This window comes from Channa argus, chromosome 2, assembly GCF_033026475.1.
Source record: "Channa argus isolate prfri chromosome 2, Channa argus male v1.0, whole genome shotgun sequence".
In the NCBI taxonomy this organism is placed as follows: Eukaryota; Metazoa; Chordata; class Actinopteri; order Anabantiformes; family Channidae; genus Channa; species Channa argus.
The window spans coordinates 13,320,480-13,343,159 of NC_090198.1; the positions used below are offsets into that span (position 1 = coordinate 13,320,480).

The 22,680-nt window shown below is 38.3% G+C and overlaps 2 protein-coding genes across 4 annotated transcripts in view; one reads left to right on the top strand and one right to left on the bottom strand.

Annotated features, from left to right (window-relative positions):
• LOC137116597 (protein kinase C-binding protein NELL1-like) overlaps positions 1-22,680 on the top strand; it is a 206,590-nt gene that overhangs the window by 94,957 nt on the left and 88,953 nt on the right. The window lies entirely within an intron of this gene.
• On the bottom strand, positions 9,053-14,138 carry LOC137116633 (piggyBac transposable element-derived protein 4-like). The gene is made up of 2 exons (XM_067495591.1): positions 13,798-14,138; positions 9,053-12,567 (listed from the first exon to the last, which is right to left on the bottom strand). The coding sequence occupies exons 1-2, from the start codon at positions 13,914-13,916 to the stop codon at positions 10,581-10,583; spliced, it is 2,106 nt and encodes a 701-aa protein (XP_067351692.1). The 5' UTR covers positions 13,917-14,138; the 3' UTR covers positions 9,053-10,580.

A 22,680-nucleotide genomic window follows, 5' to 3' on the forward strand; every position in this document is an offset into this window, starting at 1 on the left:
TAAACAGGGATATAAATCCTGTATCTTGAAGGTCCAGTTGCTGGTGGAACCAGTTGACCTATAAACAGAACAGTTGCACAGTTCCAGAATGATACATTTCCTTTGATGGGAAATATGAACAGTATAATCAAATTCTTTCTCATTTTGACAATGCCTTTAGTCGGAGAAGAAAATCTGTCTGATGGGACTCTACATCACATATAATGTTAATTCATTTCTGTTTATGGTAAATAACAGTAGCATAGCCACTGGCTGGGTGTAGTTAAAATAACCAGTGCAACTTCTGCACCTAGTCACAACTTGATTATGCTTTCACCGCTTAGCTGCCTGTGGCCTGTGTGTTAGGTTCTTGCTGCTAATAACAAAGATGGCGTTGTTAAAACCTCCTTATGAAGCGCCAGTACCGTATGTTGCTGGTTATGTTTGGTTGTTTTGCTTTCATCTGTGCACTAGCTGAGTTTATGGCTTCAGCAAAAGTGTTGAATATTATTTGGAAACAGAGAGATTGTTCCTGTCAGCAGTGGTACAAAAGACAACAATCAAAATGAATGTGGGTGGAAAAGTTAAACTGGATACCCCCTGAAATGCTGCTCGTGTGTTCATTGCATTTTATTGACACACAGCTGAGAAAAACCTGCAGCCAACTTTGTGGTTGGCCCCGTAAAAGGACTGAGAGCAGTAACCCAGAATAATTTCAGATGTAAGGAGATGACAGCATCGTAATGTTAGTCCACAAAGCAGTTATAGTTTTACTGTTTACAGTTCAGAGCATAAGGCAGTTAGTGTCATGGACTGTAGGACATCTGCGAGCTAATAATACTTTTTTGTACTTTGTAACTTTCAAATAAAATCTTAAGCCAAACTGTCTTACTCGTAGTAGGCTCACGATGTGCCTCAGGGCTTACTTACGGTGCATGTTTTTTTTTTTTGTTTTGTTTGGAATAGTGTGATTGGTCTAACTGACTCTGGTATAGTACGGATTTAGCTTGATTGTCCGAGCGTGGAACTCCTGTGTTTTGGTTATGGTGGAGCACTTCTTTTCAAAACAAAAGTCATATGGCAATGATGTACGAATGCTGGGACATAGATGGCTTTAGTGGGATGTGATTGCAGGCCAGCGGGGGTGATAGGAGGGGGTGAGAGGAGGGCTGTGGTCAGGCACAGTACAAGGCAACCATGCCTAATGTTTATCTTCTGTTGTAACATACTGTAGTCAAAGTAGCCACATTTGCTACTGTGTTTTATTGGTGGTCATCTTTTCATGTCATCCTCTAATCCCTTACTTGTAGAAGGCCGAGGCTTGGTCAAATTGTCGTGATTGAAGTGTAAGTTTTATTTATCACAAGCGGTTAACATGAGGCTAGTGATATCCCAGATGCTGTTTTATTGAAATTATTGGGAGCAAGGAATGAGGTGCATTATCAAAAATTTCATTTGGATTTCATTCTTCTTTCATGCAATGGCGGCATCCTTTGGATTTAGGATGAACGAAATGGGTCCATGGGTCACCCACTGAGCAGTTAACTGATCGGGGACCAACACACTAATACACTATTAATGTACTGGACAACTTACAACTGCAAACTCATTCACCTGTGTGACTGTGAAACAAAAAGCCCCATTCAAGGCAAAAGTGCCAACTGAAAAAAAGGAATTGCCATTTATATAAAGGTTAAAAGAAAAGTATTACATGTGAATAAAAGAGCAAACAGGCAAGAGGAAAAAATGTCAATAGAACCCTCTTCATTGCTCAGACATAGATAATGACAGAGTGGATTGTTGGAAAGTACAACAGTGGTTCTAGCCAAGCTATGTCCATGGTGGTAAAAGTCTGAAAGTGTGTGGAGAGCATCTCTGTGAGCAGCGGGTGGATTGACTTGGCCTACTGTGTTACATTGGCAGAGGTCTTCTGAAGTCACAGTGGGTGAGCACTCTGGTAAAAGGTCAGTGAAAGACCCGTAATGAATTATAGTCTTTGCAGTGAGCGACAGTGTGTGTGTGTATGTATGTGTATGTGTGTGTGTACTGCTGCTCCTCTAAGTTCCTTCTCTCCCCCCCTGTCCCACTTCTCAACTCTGGGTGGCATCCATCTCTGCCATCTGCACTTCACTGACTGCATGTGTTCCAACACTGCCAAAGCTGTCCTTGCCATCGCTCTGTTGCCTTGCCTCATTCCTCATACGGTTATTTATCCCTGCTTATTCCTGTTCAATTTCCTGACCATTACAGAGCTGCAGGGGATTGGGGTGGTAATCCTCAAGCCGCGGGCTTGCTGGCTTGCCGGTCTGTCGTCTAAAGTGTTAAAATTTCCATTGTAATTGAGCCTGAAAGCTCCCATCATGCATCAAAAACTTACTTGCTCTAAGTAGCTTAATGGGAGTGAATACAGAATATTGCCATAAGTGTTAGGACAATTTTATATTCCCTTTTGTCATATTAGCTGGGTTGTGATATGCCATCAGATTGACAAAGTGATGCTTACTGTTGTGTTTAATGACTTGATGTGCATATGGAGCTAGCTTTCAATAAATACATTTATCTACAAATTGAAGCAGTAACATTGTTTTTGTAAAGATAAAGTTCAGACATATAAACCTATCTCACAGTTAAAGACTAAATGATGCAGGGCCCTTTTTGTGTGTGTGTGTTCAGTCTTGCCATGCAAACCCAACTTTATTCTGTGTTAAACTTTAGCTACAGTTAGGTTGTGGCAGACACAGGCAGACAATGTTATTTACTGATCCTGTAGCACTCCTTCACAGGGGAGTTGCATCCAAAGATAGCCTAAGCTACTTTTCACATCCTTACATCATTCTCTTTCAGAACTACAACATACTATCAATCAAACACTGTCTTGTCCTAATTCAGTGGCCACTTTTTTTCCAAGGATTTATAGGAGTGTAACCACTGTAGTAGTGGTTGACAGTATGGTTACATGAGGAGCCTTTTAGAAAATGAATCAGCAGCTGTGCACATACAATGACATCCCCACACAAAAAAAATAAATAACATAGCCTGACAGATAGACTCAGCAACTGGAAAATCCAAACATATGAGTAATCTCTCACAGTAGCTCATTTATAGTACATATAAACATTTGACTGGTATGAGTTTTGGGACACTGACACACTGACATTAGCCAAAGATACTTTTTTTGTCCTCTAAATGCAAAAATAGGTAATTTGCACTTGGATTAGCCTTTTGCAGTGGGACAGTCCTTTTTGACCCCATACAACACATTCAGTCTTTAATGGCAGACCTCCAAGGAGCAAGCCCCTGAACTGGGACACCACTATCAAAAATTATCACTTAAGGTCATTTCCTGTGTGTGTTCGCTGGAGGGTAAAGACACGGCTGTGACCGAGTCTAGACACGGACAGACGTTCCTCCTCGGTCCCGCCTTCAGTCATCCCCAATCTATTAATTACAGCAGAGACCAAAGGGACTAATGATCATGTTCCACAGGGTGGTAATGACACAATTATGACTGCGAGGACATCACTCATAACCACTTAGCTCTCACAGTGTCCTTGGCCTTTTAGATACACACCCTGACTATAGTGAATAAGTAAAAAAACTTAGATGACTGAGTGTCATTGAACCTAAATTACTTTCTTAAATAAAGTTACTGAACTGACAGGGCCGTTCAATGACATGACTAGTACGCAGTGCTGCACCAAGAACAGCAGTTACAGTATATTACACTCTGCCCTGCATAAATATACTGTATACAAAGTGACCAGTGAATATTTCTGCTAGTCATCCTTTTTATATGAAATAATGAGGTAGTTTGCATGCCAAGACTGAAGTTTAGCTTTGTTCAGCGATTGATTTTAGCTGTCTCAGTACATGTCAAGGATTTTTGCTTGGAATAGTGATTTTCTGCTCAGCTCCACAAAGCACAACAACACAGAGTACTTTATGACTTTAGCGTTCTGTCAGACTCCCTTACATTCACACCATATTTAATTGCCGACAATTAAATCCCCAACAAATTTTTCTTGTAACTGTCACTGCACTAATTTAATACTACAGTGCAACCAAGAGGAGTTTTATCTTTATAGGGATGGTGACATGGTCACATTATTTCTATGAAGACAGTACATAAACTGGATTGAAGGTCAGTTGATTCACATCTTTATTCCCTTTTTAACTTTGTCCTGTTCATTGCAGACATTTTAGCTTTGTATTGGTTGCAGTGATTTGTATCTAACTCTGGAAGCCCAGCATGTTTTTGGTGGGAACAGCATCAAGTGCAAGACTTGGAACTCAACTGTGTCACTCTTTAAAGGGGTTTTAAGTAGTCTCATAGCAACCTCAGGAGCCTCATCTAGTGCTTCCCCAAAATATCTGCCAAGTGCTTGCAGGTATAATACAGATGCTCATAGTACAAAGGGCCTCATATCTCTGCACCTGTTGCTCAGAGCATGTCAACTGTGGCTGTCTTTGAGGAGTATAGTTTAACCCGAGTGCAGCAGTTCAGGCTGTCGGCACAGTGAGCGAGAAGCACATCGATTTATTCAAGGTTTGTGTGATCAAAGCTACTTGTGAAGCACTGTTATCATTTATAATTTATGAAATCTTGGTTTCCTTCAGTGCACAGCACAAATCTTGCCCTCTAATGGAGTCCAGAAGAAGCAGGTGCAGCGAAGGAGAAGATAATCATCTACTATTTACTAGTTCAAAGAAAATTTGACTGTCTTTGTAGGCTTAATGCTAATTGTCCAGTGAATCAACTAGAATGTCTTCATAACTGAGAGCTCCAAAGCATCTTTTGAATTAAGGATGAGCAATATAAGCAGTGATGAGGCAGAACTTCAAAACATACTGTCACATGTATTCGCCATTGAACTTATTGTTGGTGTATTAGTAACGAACATTGATGATAAGAGCCTTTGGGTTGCCATGTTGTGTTCTGCTATTTTAAAAACGCATATATGTATTTATTAGCAACACATTCAAATAAAACTGCAAACTTGATGACTTAGTCTATGTGGAACAATCTTTATTTGATACTAAAATCAACTTCAGACTGCATGGGATTTTCCTATTGGTCTAACTAGAGAGAGACTTTAAACTGAAAAACTCAACTTGGGAAAAAGTAAATTAAAAAAACTAATTAATTTATGTTAATGGATTAATACAGCTGTAAACAGGAGGTTGTCCTTCATCTTTACAGATCAATTTATGGCTCATGTTTGGATTAACACTTGGTTAGTTAAAATTGCAATTAGTTCATGTTGTTCACCTGTGCTTATGCAGTTCTGCAATTTCTGGTTGCCCAGTGAGAGATATCACTATCATCAAGTTCTTCCACAAGCTTTTCTTATTTTTACCCCCAGGGAGCTAATTAAGGAATGAACATTGTCCCTAGTGTTTACGTTGTTTTTACAGTAAATCCAGATTGTCAGAACATAGTGTAGAGAAAGAGGTTGAGCATGTAACAGCAGGTGTTGAGCTTAGTATTTGAATGTAGTCAGTGAAAGATGGTCACAAGTGAAGAAACACAAACATGTCTTCTGTTTATCTACATGCTCCCTCCTGAAAGGATTTAAACATTCATTCCACTGGATGGCAGATGGCTGAATTGAAAGGTTCAGTGTTAAAAAAGAGCTGTTTGTAGATTTTTGGTTTGATCTGAATGCCCATAGTACACGGAGAGGAAGTCCTCTGATGGGTGACATACATGTTGGCAAAAATCAACAATACACAATGAATTAATTATTTCTGTTTTTTCTCCAGTTTGACTGAAATGCTAGTCAAAGAATTTTCTATATGGTTATTAGCCTTATATATTGTGCAGTGTATAGAAAGATTATAATAATTTGTTGAAATACCATATTCCAGTCTTTTCTTTACAAAGATGTCAGCAATTCGGCCCTGTTGACCGAGGTCATATTGCCTGGACAGGCCACAATTTTAATTTATTTAGTCAGTAAACTCCATAAAGACCCATCAGTCTTTATGAGCTAGCTTTATGAGTGTCCCCAGGCAGTTTAAGAAACCATGTCTGACGAGCAAAAACTTTGATACCCCTTTTACTGGACCACATCCATTTATTCACTTTGCTTTCTCCCTACCTCACCCTCATCTGAGATGGTCTCTTTCAGTTTCTAATTGACTGAACACACCTGACCTATGTAATTAGCAGTGGGAAGGCTGGAAAACAAGGAGGACCAGGGGTTAAGGACCCCTCGCTCTAATCAGAAACTCTCTTACATGGACGGTAACAGCACAGGTCAAAGTTGCGTGAGCAGTAGGTGGCAGGCACGAGGACGGCCGAGTGACTTGGTAATTCAGCCTTGGGTTATTCACATGTTAAAACATTTAATGAGTCAGACAGTGGAGAGGGTATCCTCTGTTTGGGAGCTGTTGACTTCATTAAGAACAGTAATGGTGTGTAATGATGTGGTAAGTCTTCAGAGTACAGCAGCAGGGTGTTGACACACAGCACCATTATCATAATGACAGGGCACGTAGTATTGTTACAGTGCATATGCTGTCCATCGTATTGGTCGAGGCTGGGGTCAGTGAATAATGTGTTGAGAAGCTTGAGCTGCTCATTTCTCTAGATGGGCTATGTTTCCAGGCTGCTAATGTTCTTTACTGCTCAACTTTAAATGTCTGCATTTACTGTACATTTTTACTGTACATTTACTGTGTTTGTGAGTCACGGTTCCTCTGTAATTTAACCTTAATGTCTCCATTGTAGACACACATGAAGCACCTCCTGTGCCACAATGCTTTAGAGAATGCATGCTTTAGAGAGCACTACTTTTAAGCTCTTGCTTTACCTGCAAGTATATCAATTTCATCTCATGTCTCAGTAAATACTTAATTAATGGTTTTGATGACATTGCTCAACAGTTTGTCCTCTTTAAATATAAACTTGTGCGTTGTCAGGTAGGAAAACTGAGAGTTAACAGAGCCAATTGATAGCCATCTACGTGTTATTCAGAAATTCTAATGTTAGGCTCAGTGAAGCCAGATGAGCCTGAATGAGCCAGAGTAATTGGAATTTGGTTTGGAGTTTAAGTCCCAGTTGTGGTTAACATTTACTTTTAGACTAAGCGACTTACAAGTAAGATATAAGGCAGGCAAAAATCTAAGTCAAGGAGGAAACATCAAAGCAAAGTCCTATCAAAAGAATTACATTTCATGAGGTGCAAGTGCAGGAAAGAGCAGGAAGGAAGTTTTTATTGTTAGTTGTTTTATTTTTACACAAAAATGTGCAAAATAAAGCTTAAGATGCTCACGTAGTGCCTAGGGCTTCTCAAGAAGATTATTTGAGTCCTGTCAGTGTCTGTACCAGTTATTTATCTTAAGGAGTTATAATTGTCATAGCTCCACCAATGTGGTTTAAATGAGCTTACATCCCTGGAACTGACTCTAGACTGTCAGTCATTTGTTGGCTGTACTCTGAGTAACAGAGGAAAAGACAAGTTGAAAGTCCAGGGCCTATCCCAACATGCACTGGGCTTCAAGGCCACCACTAAAATTGCTGTGTGATATGGTTAATAATTCCAAATGCACTGACAGCATTGAATAGGCAATGTGATATTAACATTCAAACGGGTTCTGCTTTGTCTGTAGACATTAAACTTTTTCACAGATGGAGTCACTCTACCTTGCTGAATATTATTAATCTCCTGTGCAATGGAAACAGAAATTTGCCTTCCTGAAGCATCTGGTTTATGGACTGAGATATGAGATTCAGCACAGCAACTTGCACAATTGCTCCCATTTTAATGTTCAGAAGAAAACCAAATAATGTCTGTGGCTGTGATTGGCAGAGGGTTAAACATCCTCTTATCTGCAGAGACAAGATATATAATCACAGAGGAATGCTCACATCACATAGACTCCCTCCCTTCAGTCAGGCTTTGCGTCCACAACGCATCGGCAAAGGGAACTATCAGACTATTAATCACAGGCAAGACAGCACCTTAGCCATTACTTTCTGCTTATGCATGTGGTCATATACAGATTCCAGGAGTGGACCAGTTCAGGGTTCACTCCTTTTGTTTTATGCATCCTCACTCCTTAGCTTTACTCAGGAAATCTCCCAACATCTTTTTAAGTCCTTCTTTTTTATTTTCCATTAACCTATCATTAAAGGTTCAATTTTCTCTTTTGGTGACAAAATGCAAATTTTACATACTGCTACAATAATTTGGTTTTGACTAAGTGTGTGCGAATAAGCCTCATTACTCTTCACAACATCCCTTCACAACATTTTATGAGAGCTCAGGCTCTCATTATAAGATGTATGGTTTATTATGATATTTCTTAAGACTTGATGGAATTTCAGCCGTTTCATCTGAGCAGTCATTAATCTCATAATGTTATATATTATTACTTGGAAATAAATCTATGAAAAGGTACTTGCAAACATCTTTAAAAAAATATTACTCAAATCATCATGCAACAGATTCTACAAACTACGTTAATGTCATTTTTGTACAAATATCCAGCCAATGTCCAGTTATGCAGTAGAACATCCAGTTTAAATGTTGCCATTAACCTGACTGAGACACCAGGTTTGTATAGCAGTGTTTGATTTAGATGATAATTAAGAATCACTATCAGTTCAATATGCTAGTATGACAGGTGCCACTGAATCCCATCTCTCTGAAGACATTTAATAAACATATAAGCAGGATGACAGACATATAAGCAGGATGGCGGACAAATTTGGCTTTGAAACATAACTGAGTGTGTTTTGTTGAGTCTTATACCAAACATTTGATCAAATGATGATAAATCTGCATTATAACCCTGAAAGTACAACAATCAGTCATCTGCTGCAATCTCAGTACATAACTTTCTGAATTGCTTTGCATTGTTTTTTTCCTTCTTAGATTAACTGTTTACTATCAGACCAAAACTAATACTGTAATTAACATCATACTTAAATAACTTAAATATCTCCATTTTACTTTCAAATACTCCTATCACATCCCACTACTAAATAAAAAAATAATACAGATCTTTTTTTTAATGTTTTATTGTTTTGACAGAACACAAAATGACAAATCCTCACATCAACCCCCCAGAACAAATGCATACGTCTAAAACAGCAATGTGAAAAGGAAAAAAATGAAAAGAGGAAAGGTAACAAATGTAATCAGAGATACTAAGATATACCAGCTTTGACAATGTGTCAATATAATCCAAAATTCTATGAAACATTGCTTTACATCATACTAAGAATGTGTCATCTTTTCATTTTCAATGGCCAGTTTGCTATGAGGACAGGATAATTAGATCACTACCATTCATTTTGAAAAAAGTAAAGCTATAATACTTATGGTCAGCATACAGTACAACAAAGCAGAAATGTCTAGACCCAGTGGTTCCTGTAATATCATCCTATGTCACAGATGTAGCACAAATACCACATCTACATGTCTGATCATTCAAGTGTGCATTGTTATTTCTTTAGATCGAGGTAGCATTAGAAATAAACTATAATATTTTCTACTAGTGGATACAAACACCATTACACTTGTCTTTTAGTGCATCTTCAACTAAAGTCAAACCAAGATGTGTTTACCCTAATCTGAGGTCACTTGATGCTGAAGAGGCAAACATGCACCAATTACACAATTAGAAACCTGGATATTGCATAATAACAAGTTAGTCACATGTTTCATTATATTGCAGCAGTCAAAACCAGCTTAAAATACACATTGGTAAAACTAGTGACCATATTAAAGAACTCATATTAATAGTTGGAAAAGTGTCTTCAACATCAATAGTTACATTCAAGTATCATCCCTTTGTCTCTGTAAGTGACAGGTCACACAGATGACTGAGTGTGATGACCTACAGGACATCCCTGGTTCTTCAAGTTACACTATACGGTAGTCTTTCACTAACAGAGTACATACTTGAAATGAATCTTCAGTATACGCACACAAAGCAGTAAGCACTAGTAAAACAACAAAGTAAGTTCAAGTTCCTAAAATGTTGTTGAAATATGTCTTAGTTGCAGTTATAGCATGGACAGAGGATGACATTGGGTATCCAATTTCACAGCAACATCCCAGGTAGAGGAAGGTAGAAGGTGCATTTCTTTACCACATGATACTTTTTTAAGCAGATTAATAAAAGATCATCTATTGAAAGCCTTCAGATTAGGCAGCAAATGAACAAATTCTCTAATGCTCGTAAGTATTTTAGAGAAACTGTGAGGAAAAAAATGAAAAAAAAAAACAAAACTAAAATGAGAGATGCAAGAGCTATGGGAAAATCACATTAATTGAAGGAATCAAGTTCATGAAGTTTTTCCTCCCAAGTACATAATTTTCTAGTTCCCTTACCATGGGTTTTTAATAGGTTATATCCTATCTAACTTTTTGAACAGGTCTGTCACGTTCTCATAAGGTAACCAAGAGGTAGCAAATGGGTCTGTAGGAGTTTGGTCAAGAAAGAGCATAACAGTCGTAATTTGTTCACAATTAGTAAAGGCACGTGTTTGAGAAGGGTGAATCACAAACTTATGGAAGATTCTGAACAAATGGGTCCACTATGGCCATCAAAGGCCCTATATATAAACCATATGCAATTGTAGTAGCTTAGATACAAATACGATTGCGTCTATGCCACTCACTATAGCAGTTTCTTAAAGAATTTAAACAGAGTGTTTTTTGACAAGTGCTGCAATAGACCGGCGACTTTCTTTTGCAGACGACACATGCCCTTCTGCCAGCAGTGGCCCGATCTCTGGAGGCCACATTGCTCATTTGTTCTACAAAGTAAGCTGGCAGGTGACCAAGACCTGGAAAATCTGAGGCTGGAGCAGGTGTAACCCCAGTGGAGAGAGAAGGAGGTGGCACTGTGGAAGGAGAAGAAAGAGTCACTTTGGACCGGGAGGGAGGTGGGATTTTGCATTGAGAGACAGGCACCATGAAGTTTTGTGGACCTGATCGTCGGGGAGTAGACCCGATCTCAGCCAGGGACAAAATCAGCTGCTCCCTGAAAGTTTTCTGGGTAATTGTAGGTCGATTCTGCAGTTTGCACAGTTCTTTGTAGAGAATGAAGGCATTCACAGTGGCTATGTCCACAAAATGATAAAAAAGTGTTTTGTACCATTTATGGGTTTTATGGATGACATTGTAGTAACCAATGAGAGCATCTGACAAGTCAACACCCCCCATGTATCGATTGTAATCTTTGATGCATTCTGGGATGGGCACCAGCCTTTCTGTCCACCTTCCATCTGTGTCTTTCATTTTGCGCTTTGCCACATCCTTGCTGTAGGCTTTGTGCATAGTAGTGCACATTGTTACTTCCCGGGTGTCTAACCATTTTACAAACAACAACTGTTCCTTTCTGAGCCACTGGATAGTTCCCCTGGGTGTTTTCTTAGTCATGTCATTTTTTTTTGTTTTGGGATAGCCAGCTATGTTGGACCGAACAGTGCCACATGCCATGATTTTTCTCTTAAGGAGGTCAAGGAATAGAGTTGGACTGGTGTAAAAGCTGTCCACATACAACTTGTATCCTTTGCCTAGAAAAGGGATTTTCAGCAGTCTCATGACGGCCTCATAGCCAAGCCCCTTCCCTGTGGGCTCACCTTCTTTTCCCCCATACACAAAAAAGTTTAAGGTGTAGCCACACATCGAGTCTGCTAAGACAAAAAGCTTAAAGCCCCACTTAGTTGGCTTGTTTTTATTGTACTGCTTGAAACCAATCCTTGCTTTAGTCGGAACCATTCGCTCATCTATAGAGATATGCTGGTAAGGATGAAAGAATGTATGGCAGGCCTCCAAAATCTGCTCATATAGTGGCTTTATCTTGCAAAGCCTGTCATACTCTGATGTCCCTTTCTTCTGGTCATTCGCTGCTTCAACTGCAGGATCATTCATGTGTAGACTGCGGGAGATGGCTAGGAAGCGTCTGCAGGGCATAACAGATGCAGGAAATGGCAAGCTGAACAGTTTAGATCCTCTCCAGAATTCTTTCAGAGTTTTTAGCGGTACAATACCCATGTAGAGGACAAGGCAGATGAATGAATACATATCTGCTGCTGTGGCATGCACCCAGCTTTCCTTCTGGCTTTCGCACTTCTTTTTCCCATATGCATTGGTGTTTTTTACCAGTGTATCAATTACTGTGGTAGAGAAAAACAGCTGGAATAGTTCAAGTGGCTTGTAGTTTGCAGTTCGGTTAAGCTGGGGCCCTACCTCTCTGTCAGGTCTAAAGCGTGCCTGGGGAGGCTCGATGTCTTCTTCGTCCATGTTACGCCAATGCTCTTCATCGTTACCATCAACCTCTTCTCTCACAATACAAGTTTCTGTTTGCCTCTTTCTCCTTAGATTTTTTCTGTGTGGCGTAGGGAACTTCTTGCTAGTATTGAGAGAGGAGATGACTTTTTTGGTTGGGGATGCAAACTGGGTCTTTTTTCTTCTGGGGCTTGCTTTCTTTTTCTTAGATTGCAATTTCAGGGACAGTGACACTTTAGAAGCAGATCGAGAGTGACAACGCTTCCTGGAAGCTCTTCCCTTCCTGGGTGTGCTGTTCCAGTCTCCATCTGAACTGTCCACATCAGTGAGGTCCTCCCTGTACAGAAAGTAGATAAGGATTAATGATATAATAGGTAATGAGATTCCTTTGTAATGTGTCATATATTTATTTGCAACTTTCTCTAAATTATAATTTACTAGCAAAAACAGTGGCTGTTAATGCTATGTTATTTCCAAAATGGCAAAGGACAGAACAATGAATGAGGACAGTAAGGCATTAATGACAATGATGTAGCTGTATGAATGAGGAAACATTATGGTAAGTTGAGAAATTTAGAGTACCTGCAGTTCTCAATATGCAGGACACGGGGAGGTCTTGCAGTTTGCTTTAATTTCTAATATAGTAAATTTAAATTAGTTAAATAGCACTACTAGTATGTACTTTATTGTTGTCCCAAGCATATTTAATTATCCTTTCCTCCTTTGTTGCTAAGATCAGTACTGAAAGTAAGACAGTTTAAAGCAATCTACTTCTATCACACTTTAGATAAAATCGACAACTAAAGCTATATTTTATTATTTAAAAAAAGTTATATTATGTTTCATGTATTAATATAGTATATCTAATGTTCAAATGTATGCATTCCATGATAAAGTGTGGATTAAATGGTGGTGTGATGATGTTGAAAGTGCTCCTCTGCACAAAACGATCAGCACTGCGAAACGGAGGCTTCAAACTGATTAACGTGGGCTTTTCCAGCTGCAGCTTTGGAAAATGCACCATTTCTTTTGAGTGCACCAGGGTTTTTGGTCAAAGTATCCCCTCTTTCAGTAGTCATGTGTTTTTTCTTTACTTATCCTGAACCTCACTTTAATGTCAGCCCCTTCGGAGACGCTCATCCCAACCAAGCACTAAATATTATCTTGGATGCACCGGAAACTCCGATCTCAACCGTGGAGGGGGGACACGCGTTGTGAGAGGGGAACATAATTTGACACAAGCCTGGGCCTAACCCACCTCAGTGACTTTATATAGGCTCTGATTAAGACCGCTGAGACTGAGGAAACTTCAGAAAGTGCAGAAAGTCTGCAGAGGAGCTGGGTAGCGCTAAGTCTAACACGTACTCAGGTGTGTGCTACTGCAAATCCTGCACCCTGCATTGTTGCATTTGTGTTTGCAGTTGTCAGGTGTTCATCTCCCTCATAACGTGACGGACCTGATTATTTTAGGACTCCTGTGATCCGTGCAAATGTCAAACCCGACACAATTTTGGGTTTTGGAGGCAGGTATTTGATTGGCGTGGAGCCAACTCTGACGGTTACTCACTGATCTGATCCATGGGTCAGCCCCCCCGGATTGTAGTCCTCGTCCAGGCTGTTGTCACTCTGAGATTCGAAATCCGACTGCAGGTCTTCCAATTCATCTTCAGAATCCAAGAGAAACATATTTTCTTTGTTGAATTAAGACACCGTCTTGGCTTTGTCCGTGGGTCCTCCCACTCTCTCAACACGCTGTGAGAGAAAAAAAAATCCTTTTACGCGGGCGTCTCTGGTCCGAAAGGAAGTCCCGTCTGCTACTTACCATATATGGTTGGAAAGCTAATTACATTGGCTACACGTGCACAGTGTGTTCCCACTGCAGCCAATCAGTAACGTGCTTGTTGGAACGCGCTCCTGCATTTGGCTCAAGAAAATTAAATTTAAAAAGACCATTAACAATTGGGTCCGTTGGTGTGTCTTGAAATGGACTACATAGTCAAGTCCCCTGTCATCTTCTTCTTCTTGTGATTACAGGAATTATTAATACAGTTAAAAAACGTGCTTTATATTTTTGAAAGTTCAGATTTAATTATTAAAAAACATAAGAATAAGTAAGGGTAACCTCGTGCTCACACTCATTAAGGACAGCCACAGTCAATAGTCTGTCACAGGGTTGGCATTTTGATTCCCAGGTTATGTGTTAAAGGGTCTTTGATCAAACATTGAATTCCAAGTTGACTATGGTTTTTCTGACTTTGGATAAAAGTGTCAAAGTCTAAATTAGTTTAAACCACTAGCTGTAACTTCTGCTAATTTCAGCCTTGATTTTAGGTCTGTGATGATTGATGTAAAAATATTAAACTTTACAATTTACTTATAACAAGGTACATTTATAAAAAAAAAACAAAACATTCATAGTAGTTTCTTAAACCATCGATTATATCTGTTGTAGAGAATTTCCTGCTATTAGTTAATGTTAAATGCGTCTGTTGCTCAGTTGGTAAAGGCAGTCAGCCACGGACCACAGGGTCAGTGGTTTGATCCCCGGCCCTGGCTATATGAGAAAGTGTCACTGGGCAAGACACTGAACCCTTAACATTCCCCTCCCCAGCTGTGCAGTGACCAAGCCCGGTAGAAATTGGCGAGGGTTGCATCTGGGATAAAAACTGTGCCAAATCAACATGTAGACAATGATCCGCTGTGGTGACCCTGAAATCACGGGATACGCCGAAAGGACAAAAAAGAAAAAAAGTCAATGTTAAGTGCTCATTGTTTCAGTGATAAGGACAATAGAAGAATAAGCATTCACCAGCCCACATTTTTTGAATTTCGCGTGACATTGTTATCATTTACTTTGTGTATTAGTGACCATTTTTGTTTCAGTACCCTATTAAGGCCAATTTACAGTGAGTTGGTAGTGTGAGTGCAAAAAGTCTTGTTATTGTGTTAGGCGGTGTATGTGTCAGCTGCATAGAAGGGAAATCTTACAATATGTGTTTGAAAGTGAAAGTAGCTCATAATCACATGTATTAAGATTGAGTCTGACCAGGTGACTATGGAGTGACCTTACCTAACCCTCCACATAAAAGAAATCAGAGACAGTGGTGTTGGCCTCAGTGAAGAGACTGAATCAACTCCCACACACTTTTATAACACAGAGTGTTGAAGAGCTGAATAAAGAAGCCCAAATTGTGGCACTTATTCATCATGTGGACCCTTAAAACCGCTTCAGTTTAGAAGATCGGAGTCAAGGGGTTTCTTTGTCTCAGTTTGCAGTGTTTTTAATAATAGGTAAAGGGTCAGTTAAAAAAATTTAAAAAACCTTATTGACTTTCTTATAAATTGAGCCGTTCTTGATGAAATTAATATTGTAGAAATTAAGACTAAGCACTTTATGGTACAGGTTATATACAAGGTAAAAATACTAAACATGATCTACAATTCTTGTCTGGAATATATTTCCTCAGTATTGTTGTTTCACTGCAGAACAGAATGTGCAAACAGTAAACGCTTGCAAAACTATTGAGTGTTTCTGTTTACAGCCAGAGTCATGAACAGGCCATGAATTATTCAGTCTGTCATAGCTGTGATTTCAAATACAAGAAAGTTTAAAGGTCCCATTTTACTCACATTTCAACCATTTAGGAATTTGTTTTCGTTGCACCATGTCCCAAGATACTCTGTGTCTCATTATTCATTTATTTTTTTTCAACTTGTTGGAAAACCTGCTGTGTGCAGGGTTTACAGAAGGTGCAGTTTACAGAAAGGTTGGATGCTGCAGTTCTTACCTCTACTGAAGGCAGATTAATAGAAGTATTATAATTAGATTAATCAGATTGTTATTGATTTCAACATGATTCTCTTCACTTGTGCACAGTCCATAATCACATTTTATCAGTGTTATCAGGCATAATTGTTTAAATTAATTAATTAACATCCAAAATATTATTTCACAATCAATTTCAAGTGTTTTTATTTTCTTTGTTTTAGAAATTACATATCTAAGACAATAAACTAGATTCTCTAGATAAAAAAAGTCCCTCCCTAAACGCATCTTCATAGAGCTTATGCCACTGTTACCTGCATCTGTAAAACAAAGCTAAAGCTTACATTTTGTATAACTGTAACATTTAAATTCTAGATCAATTATGGTTGTGCTCAGGCTTTTGTTGATTATGAGATAAAACTGTTGTTGATGTTCTCTGAGCTGTGTGTGTGTGCCCTCCTTAACATCCGGGAAGCTTTTATAGCTGTTTCTAGTGCTGAAATCTATAGGACAATGATGCGTATTGCATCAATTTGGATGCAGTGCCCCACCATTGTCAACTGAAAGAGTCAACCTTCACTGTAGTACAGATATGGTGAGCAGCACTTTCATGACCGTAGGTCAGCAGGTTGGCATATAAGGTTGAAATATACACAGAGAATGAGAAAGTAAAAAAAACTTGTTAAGTCCTTTTAGTTTCACCATCAACCTGCACTCTGCAGCTTTCACCTGCTGTTGGAGAAAACAACACAGCGGTGACATGGCCCAGAGATGGTCTTTACTGAGATCACCATAAAAACTAAACAATATGAATGATTCAGACCACTGCAGCAAAGTCTGCACCTCTATGGGCTCCCAAAGATTTCTGCTCTTACTGCCGCCTCATCTTCTGCTCATCTACACCTCCATCTTTATTTTATTCTACTCTTTCCATTTGCTCTCCACCTAACCAAGAAAATCCTCACACCTCCCACTCTCTTCCCACTCTGCTCACTGCTCCCATGCTCCTCTGATGCAGCACTCCTCGTTCTTTATCTGATGCTGACCTGCCATGATCTGTGTTTAACAAGTTAACTCATTTAACTTTTCCTGTGAATGCAGTATTTTCTATTGTGCACGTGTGTGTGTGTTTCAGAATCTATTTGAATTGTTGTTTTTTTATGAACAGTAAATATTCTCCTTGTTGAATACTAATCTAGTAAATAACTAATCCATGTTTTATTTTTGCTTCTCTAAGGTTGTGTGCATAGGAAAAAACATTAACAATACTTTGGTCCACGTTTCCTGTTTTAGTCTGTAATGGTGTGCAAAACAACTGGTAAGTGCCAGATCCATATTTAGAGAAGTTTGAGGAAATTTATCTATTATAGACCAAACCATAAAGATGCTGAATTCAGAAGTTTGTCATTCATCTGTGGCAGAATTTAGACATTTGGACATCTATTTGAGTCCAAGTAGGTCATGAGTCTATCTCAGGGCCACACAGAGTGACATACACACACAGACAGACAACCATTCACACCCACGGGCAATTTAGAGTTACCAATTAACCAGAGTACCTGGAAGGAAACCCACACAAACACAGGGAGGACATGCAAACTCCACACATAGAAGCTGCAGGCAGCAGGTAGATTTGCACCAGGGACCTTCTAGCTGTGAGGTGGCAGTGCTAACCACTCCACCATCATGATGTCCTAAATGCCATACTTTTAAAAATAAGTAACTTCATCATAACCATCCTCATAAAAGCAACAGTCCAACAGGTACATTTTGTCTTAACTTATTAACACTTACAACCCTTATCATATCAGATATTACCATTTGTGACCTACAACCCATTAATTATCTGAGTCTTAAATTTATGTGGGAGTATAGGTGGTTTGTACACAATTGCCTAAAAACAACCTTTTAATGAACCTCACACTACTTTTAATTTTAAACTATGTAGTTTTTATTAAAATAAAACATGACATTTCAAACTTACTTTAAAATGTTCTGACAACTGTAATTTAGCAATATTTAATTAGCAGAGTATCATCGTAATTATAATAAAGCAATGTAATGTAAGCACAACATCCAATTTCTTGCATTAACCTATTTACAGACTGCATAGTGAATTTCCCAATGCCTCAGCAACAAAATCAAGTAGCATGTGACTATATGAAGCATTGTGGAGAAATGTCACATCACTGTGAGAGAGAGCAAGATCATGATGGCTTTTCCAAAGTTGCCAGCCTCCACTGATTACTCGCAGTCATGGAGTGTTCAGATTGTCCTCTTTTCTTATCAGTTCTGTCCTCTGAGCAGAACCCTCAGCCCCTAAATAGAGATCATATTCAAACTCTAAACTGGCCACATTCACACCAAGCACTTTTGTAGAAGTTCACTTGAACACTTGGCCCGTCAGCCTACTTGATTTGAGTAGATAATGACGAAGCTATTCCAGCTCAGGTGTCAACAAATCACCTGCAAACAAGTGAAACTGTGTTGTGTGAGATCTATTAGAAAACTGTAAACCAGACAAGCTACAGGAACTATCTCCAACACTAATTCTAATAATACGATGCAAAATGTTTAGCTGCTTCTGCAAGTTTACAATTGAGTTACAGGAACACCGTGATACATCACTGTGCTTTTTAAAAGCTGAAGTCATAATAAGAAAACATATTAGCATGTTTGTACAGTACACTGCACTCCCTATAAAAAGAAAATTGTCTGAGATGCAAAAAGTTGTTTCTTATGCCAAAAAAGAAAAAAACTTGTGTTATTATTTAGTGCTTATGTTAGATTTTTCATATAAAAAAATCCTCAGCAAAATCTCGATCTACGCACAAAAAAGAGTCAACAATGGATTCAAAGCTTTTTATCACTGTACCTCTAGCAGCCATTATTACTTGGGAAAGACTCCACAAGGGCTTTTTCTACATGGTAACTGTGGAAAAGAGATTGAAGGAGTAAACATTATGTAGAGTGGCTTCAGAAAGTAATCAGACACCTTCCTGAAGGAATCCAGAATCAGCTGCAGTAAAAGAACCCCTGAAAAAAGTTGAGTTGTTTTTTCATGTTTCCTCTTCTTTAAAAAGCTTGGCAACCTGGCAATTTGGAATGAAGAAACATGTTAGTGGAGTGTGTCTGGTTGATGTGTTGTGAATTATTTTTCAACAGCAGAGGCCTACAGCACATACGAATAAGCTAATCCAGACTTCAGGCTGCCAGGCACTAAGCGCGACTAGACTCAATTGATTGTTGGTTTTAGCATCTGTATCCTTGAAGTTATGGTTAATTTGAAAATGACCGAAGATATTCTTTAATTCAGCGCTTTGTTGAACCTCTTTTTGCAATATTTAGAGCTTTGAGTCTTTTTGATAAGTCACTACAAGCTTTACCCATGGCTTTGGGCCTTTTATACTCTCATCAATCTATCCTTCCCAAATTCTGTTGGAAGGCCCTTTCTTTGGGCTTGACCCCTTAAGCACAATTGAACACTGATGCATTTATTGAACTGTTAAAGGTTTTCTTGAAGGACCTCTGTGTATTTGGTTGTATTAATCCATTCCCCAATTATGACTTATTTCCCCATCTGCATGATCATCATCATCAGTGGGTCACCAGGCTTATCTCGTAGTGATTGTATAAATCACATAATTTGTATAAATATTGTATGTTTATAAAGTAAATATATCAGTGCCAGCCTCAGGTTGTCAAACACTCAATTATTCTTGTAACTGTATCTAGTCTTGGTCTATATCCAAGTCCAGTCAATTCGTTTGGACAGACACTGGATTGCCACAGTGAAGTATATAGGTACTGCTGTAAATGAGAAACTTTAGAGCTTCATATTCTGGAGTCAGCAAGAAAATCTCATCAATCTATAATCCAATCATTGCTCATCTTAGTGAGTCATGAGCCCTATGTGGAATGTTTCACATCTTTTCCAGCACTTCAGTCTGCAAGGCTTTTGCAGAAGGTTCAATAACTAAGGGTCATTGTTTGAAGAAACAGATGGGTCCCCTGTGGCTCCTTTAGCTTAGCTGACTCGACCTCTCAAAGCTACATGAGAGGAGAACGGTTACAGAGTGAACAGGTACAGTCCCACCAGCTGTGTAATGTTCTTTGCTGCTGTAGATGCTCTGCTGTCCTGGAGAACCGCAGAGGTAATTGCTCCATTCGGTCCTCATTATCCAACAATGCTAAATGGATTTTTTAGTTGCTATAGCAGCTAACAATCACCCAGTGCAGACATGCGAAAGCATCTCCATTCAGAGTAATGTGAATGGGGCATTGTTGTGTGTAACTCACGTTGCCCCAGGCATACCGGGAATAGTGAAATGACCCTTTATTTTTTTCTGGAAATGTCATACATTCAGCTTTGTTTCCCTTTATATATATATATATATATATATATATATATATATATATATATATATATATATATATATATATATATATATATGCATATATATATATATGCATATATATATATATGCATATATATATATGCATATATATATATATATGCATATATATATATGCATATATATATGCATATATATATGCATATATATATATATATATATATATATATATATATATATATATATATATATATATATATATATATATATATATATATGCATGCTTCAGTTTCTACAGTATACTACAAATAATTCTATGAACCCCATCATTTAAAAAAAACATTCCCTTATTATTTATGCATAATCTGTGACTGGGTTTTTGTTTGCTTTCTGCCTTTTGATTTAGTTCAGCTCTGTTGTTTCCCTAAAGAGTTCATGCTGCCTTGTTACCTCTGCTGTTATTTCATTGCATAATAATGAGAATCTGACACATTGACACACGGATTTGGAGACAATCACAATATGAAATTACTGTGTCTCACAGAAGAAATGGTTGTGATGCTGTGATGTTTTATTGCTTTCTTTCTTTTTTACCAAGCAGAAGGCTTGGGAAAATGAGCTCCTCTTTGATCCTGTGATTTTTCTGGTGCTCTGACTGAGTCAGGAGGGTCGACAGGGGACAGATGCCAGTTTCCTGACCCAGTAATGGCACATGGAATCAACTGTGGGAAGGAAATAAATATTAAACAATTGTAACGTAGAGACAAAGGGTAACTCCACCACTTAAAAATAGTAAAGTTAGCAGGTGAAATTTTTTTTTAAACACCTATATGACATTTCTAACTTACTGCCTCTTTCATCAAGTTAGAAATCTTGCTAGTACTTAGCTCAGCAGTCAAAAGCTAATAAGTGAGGGAATTTTGTCATAAAGTGATTTTGGTAAATGGTACGTTTTGTATTTTCTAACTCTGTTTTATGCTTCTCATAAAAATTACTAGGAGGGTTTCTATCATTGACCCCTTATTATCTGTATATTTCCTGTGTATATAACTATTACATTGGTATTCTTTTAGTATTCACTAAGATAGTACCCTTATTACCTCATTATCCAGACATTTCTAAGATATTACCTCATTATTACCCTGTTACTAAGCTTTGCTTGCTTCAAACATTTGCTCTCTTTAAGAATAGCACCAAATTTGCAGTGTGCCTACATTGTAAAAATGTGTGAATTCCAAACGTTTTTAGAGACAGAAAAAAAGCTAATTGAACATAATCAGGGGTTGTTATGTGGATAAGTGATCCTTCTCAAAAATGCTATAATTTAGTGTGTGAGTAGTATAATTCATATTTTACTGTAAAGTACTTTTTTATATGAAAAAACAAATTGCAGAATGTTTTTCTCTCAATTAAAAAAACTAAACTTCTGTTAAATGAATAGTTACAGGACACTGTCAGTGCCCCGGAGTTTTATCACTGATTGTTGTGAGATAAAACAATACATTTACTATTGTCAAATAAATATTTTGATTAATCATGTCATCCTATTCTTACCCAATGACAGCGGGGGATTAGCTCCAGCATTCAGTTAGCCGTGAGATAAAGGTTCTAGTTTTCTTCTAGCCTAAAGTTGTTAGCACTTTATGAAATTATGCTGAATAAGTGCTAGTTCCAGATGACAAATGTATTTAGGAGATGTTGTAATGTTGTAAAGAATGTATTTTTTCCTCAGACTGAATCAGATTAGGTGAACATACTTTATCCCAACAGTAGCCCGAGTGTATGATATTCTTTCTTTTCAATCTTGACTTACTTTGACCAAGAATCTAAATGAGGCTGTAGACTGAGGTTGGAACCTCCTGTGATCAATAAGGTTTGGTTTGTCTCAGCCAGGCAGGGGGGAGTTGTACAGGGAGAGGAAAGCTTCCCCTCTGCTGGGAGGTGTTTAATCCGCTGAGAAGTAGCATCAAAGTCTAAAAGACCAATTCTATTATGGTACAAGAGACGCACACAGGCCTAACCTGATTCAGGAACAGACTTAAAGACTTAAAGATTAGTGTTGAAGGGAAGGCACTGTTGTCTGATTAGACAGAGCAGTCTTTATTCCTACCCATTGCTTTCATTTTGTCTTACTATTAAAAGTACACAGTTTTTTTTTCTCTAGGTGATCACACATTTTTTAAATCGTTACAAATTGCTCACCAAAACGAATGCCTGCCATTAAAGCACCACTAATGAGCATCCTTTTAATTGACTATGCGTGGTATAAAAAATGTTGCTCATAGTCACAAACCTACATAAAAACACCCAGGTCTAAGGTTCTATTGAG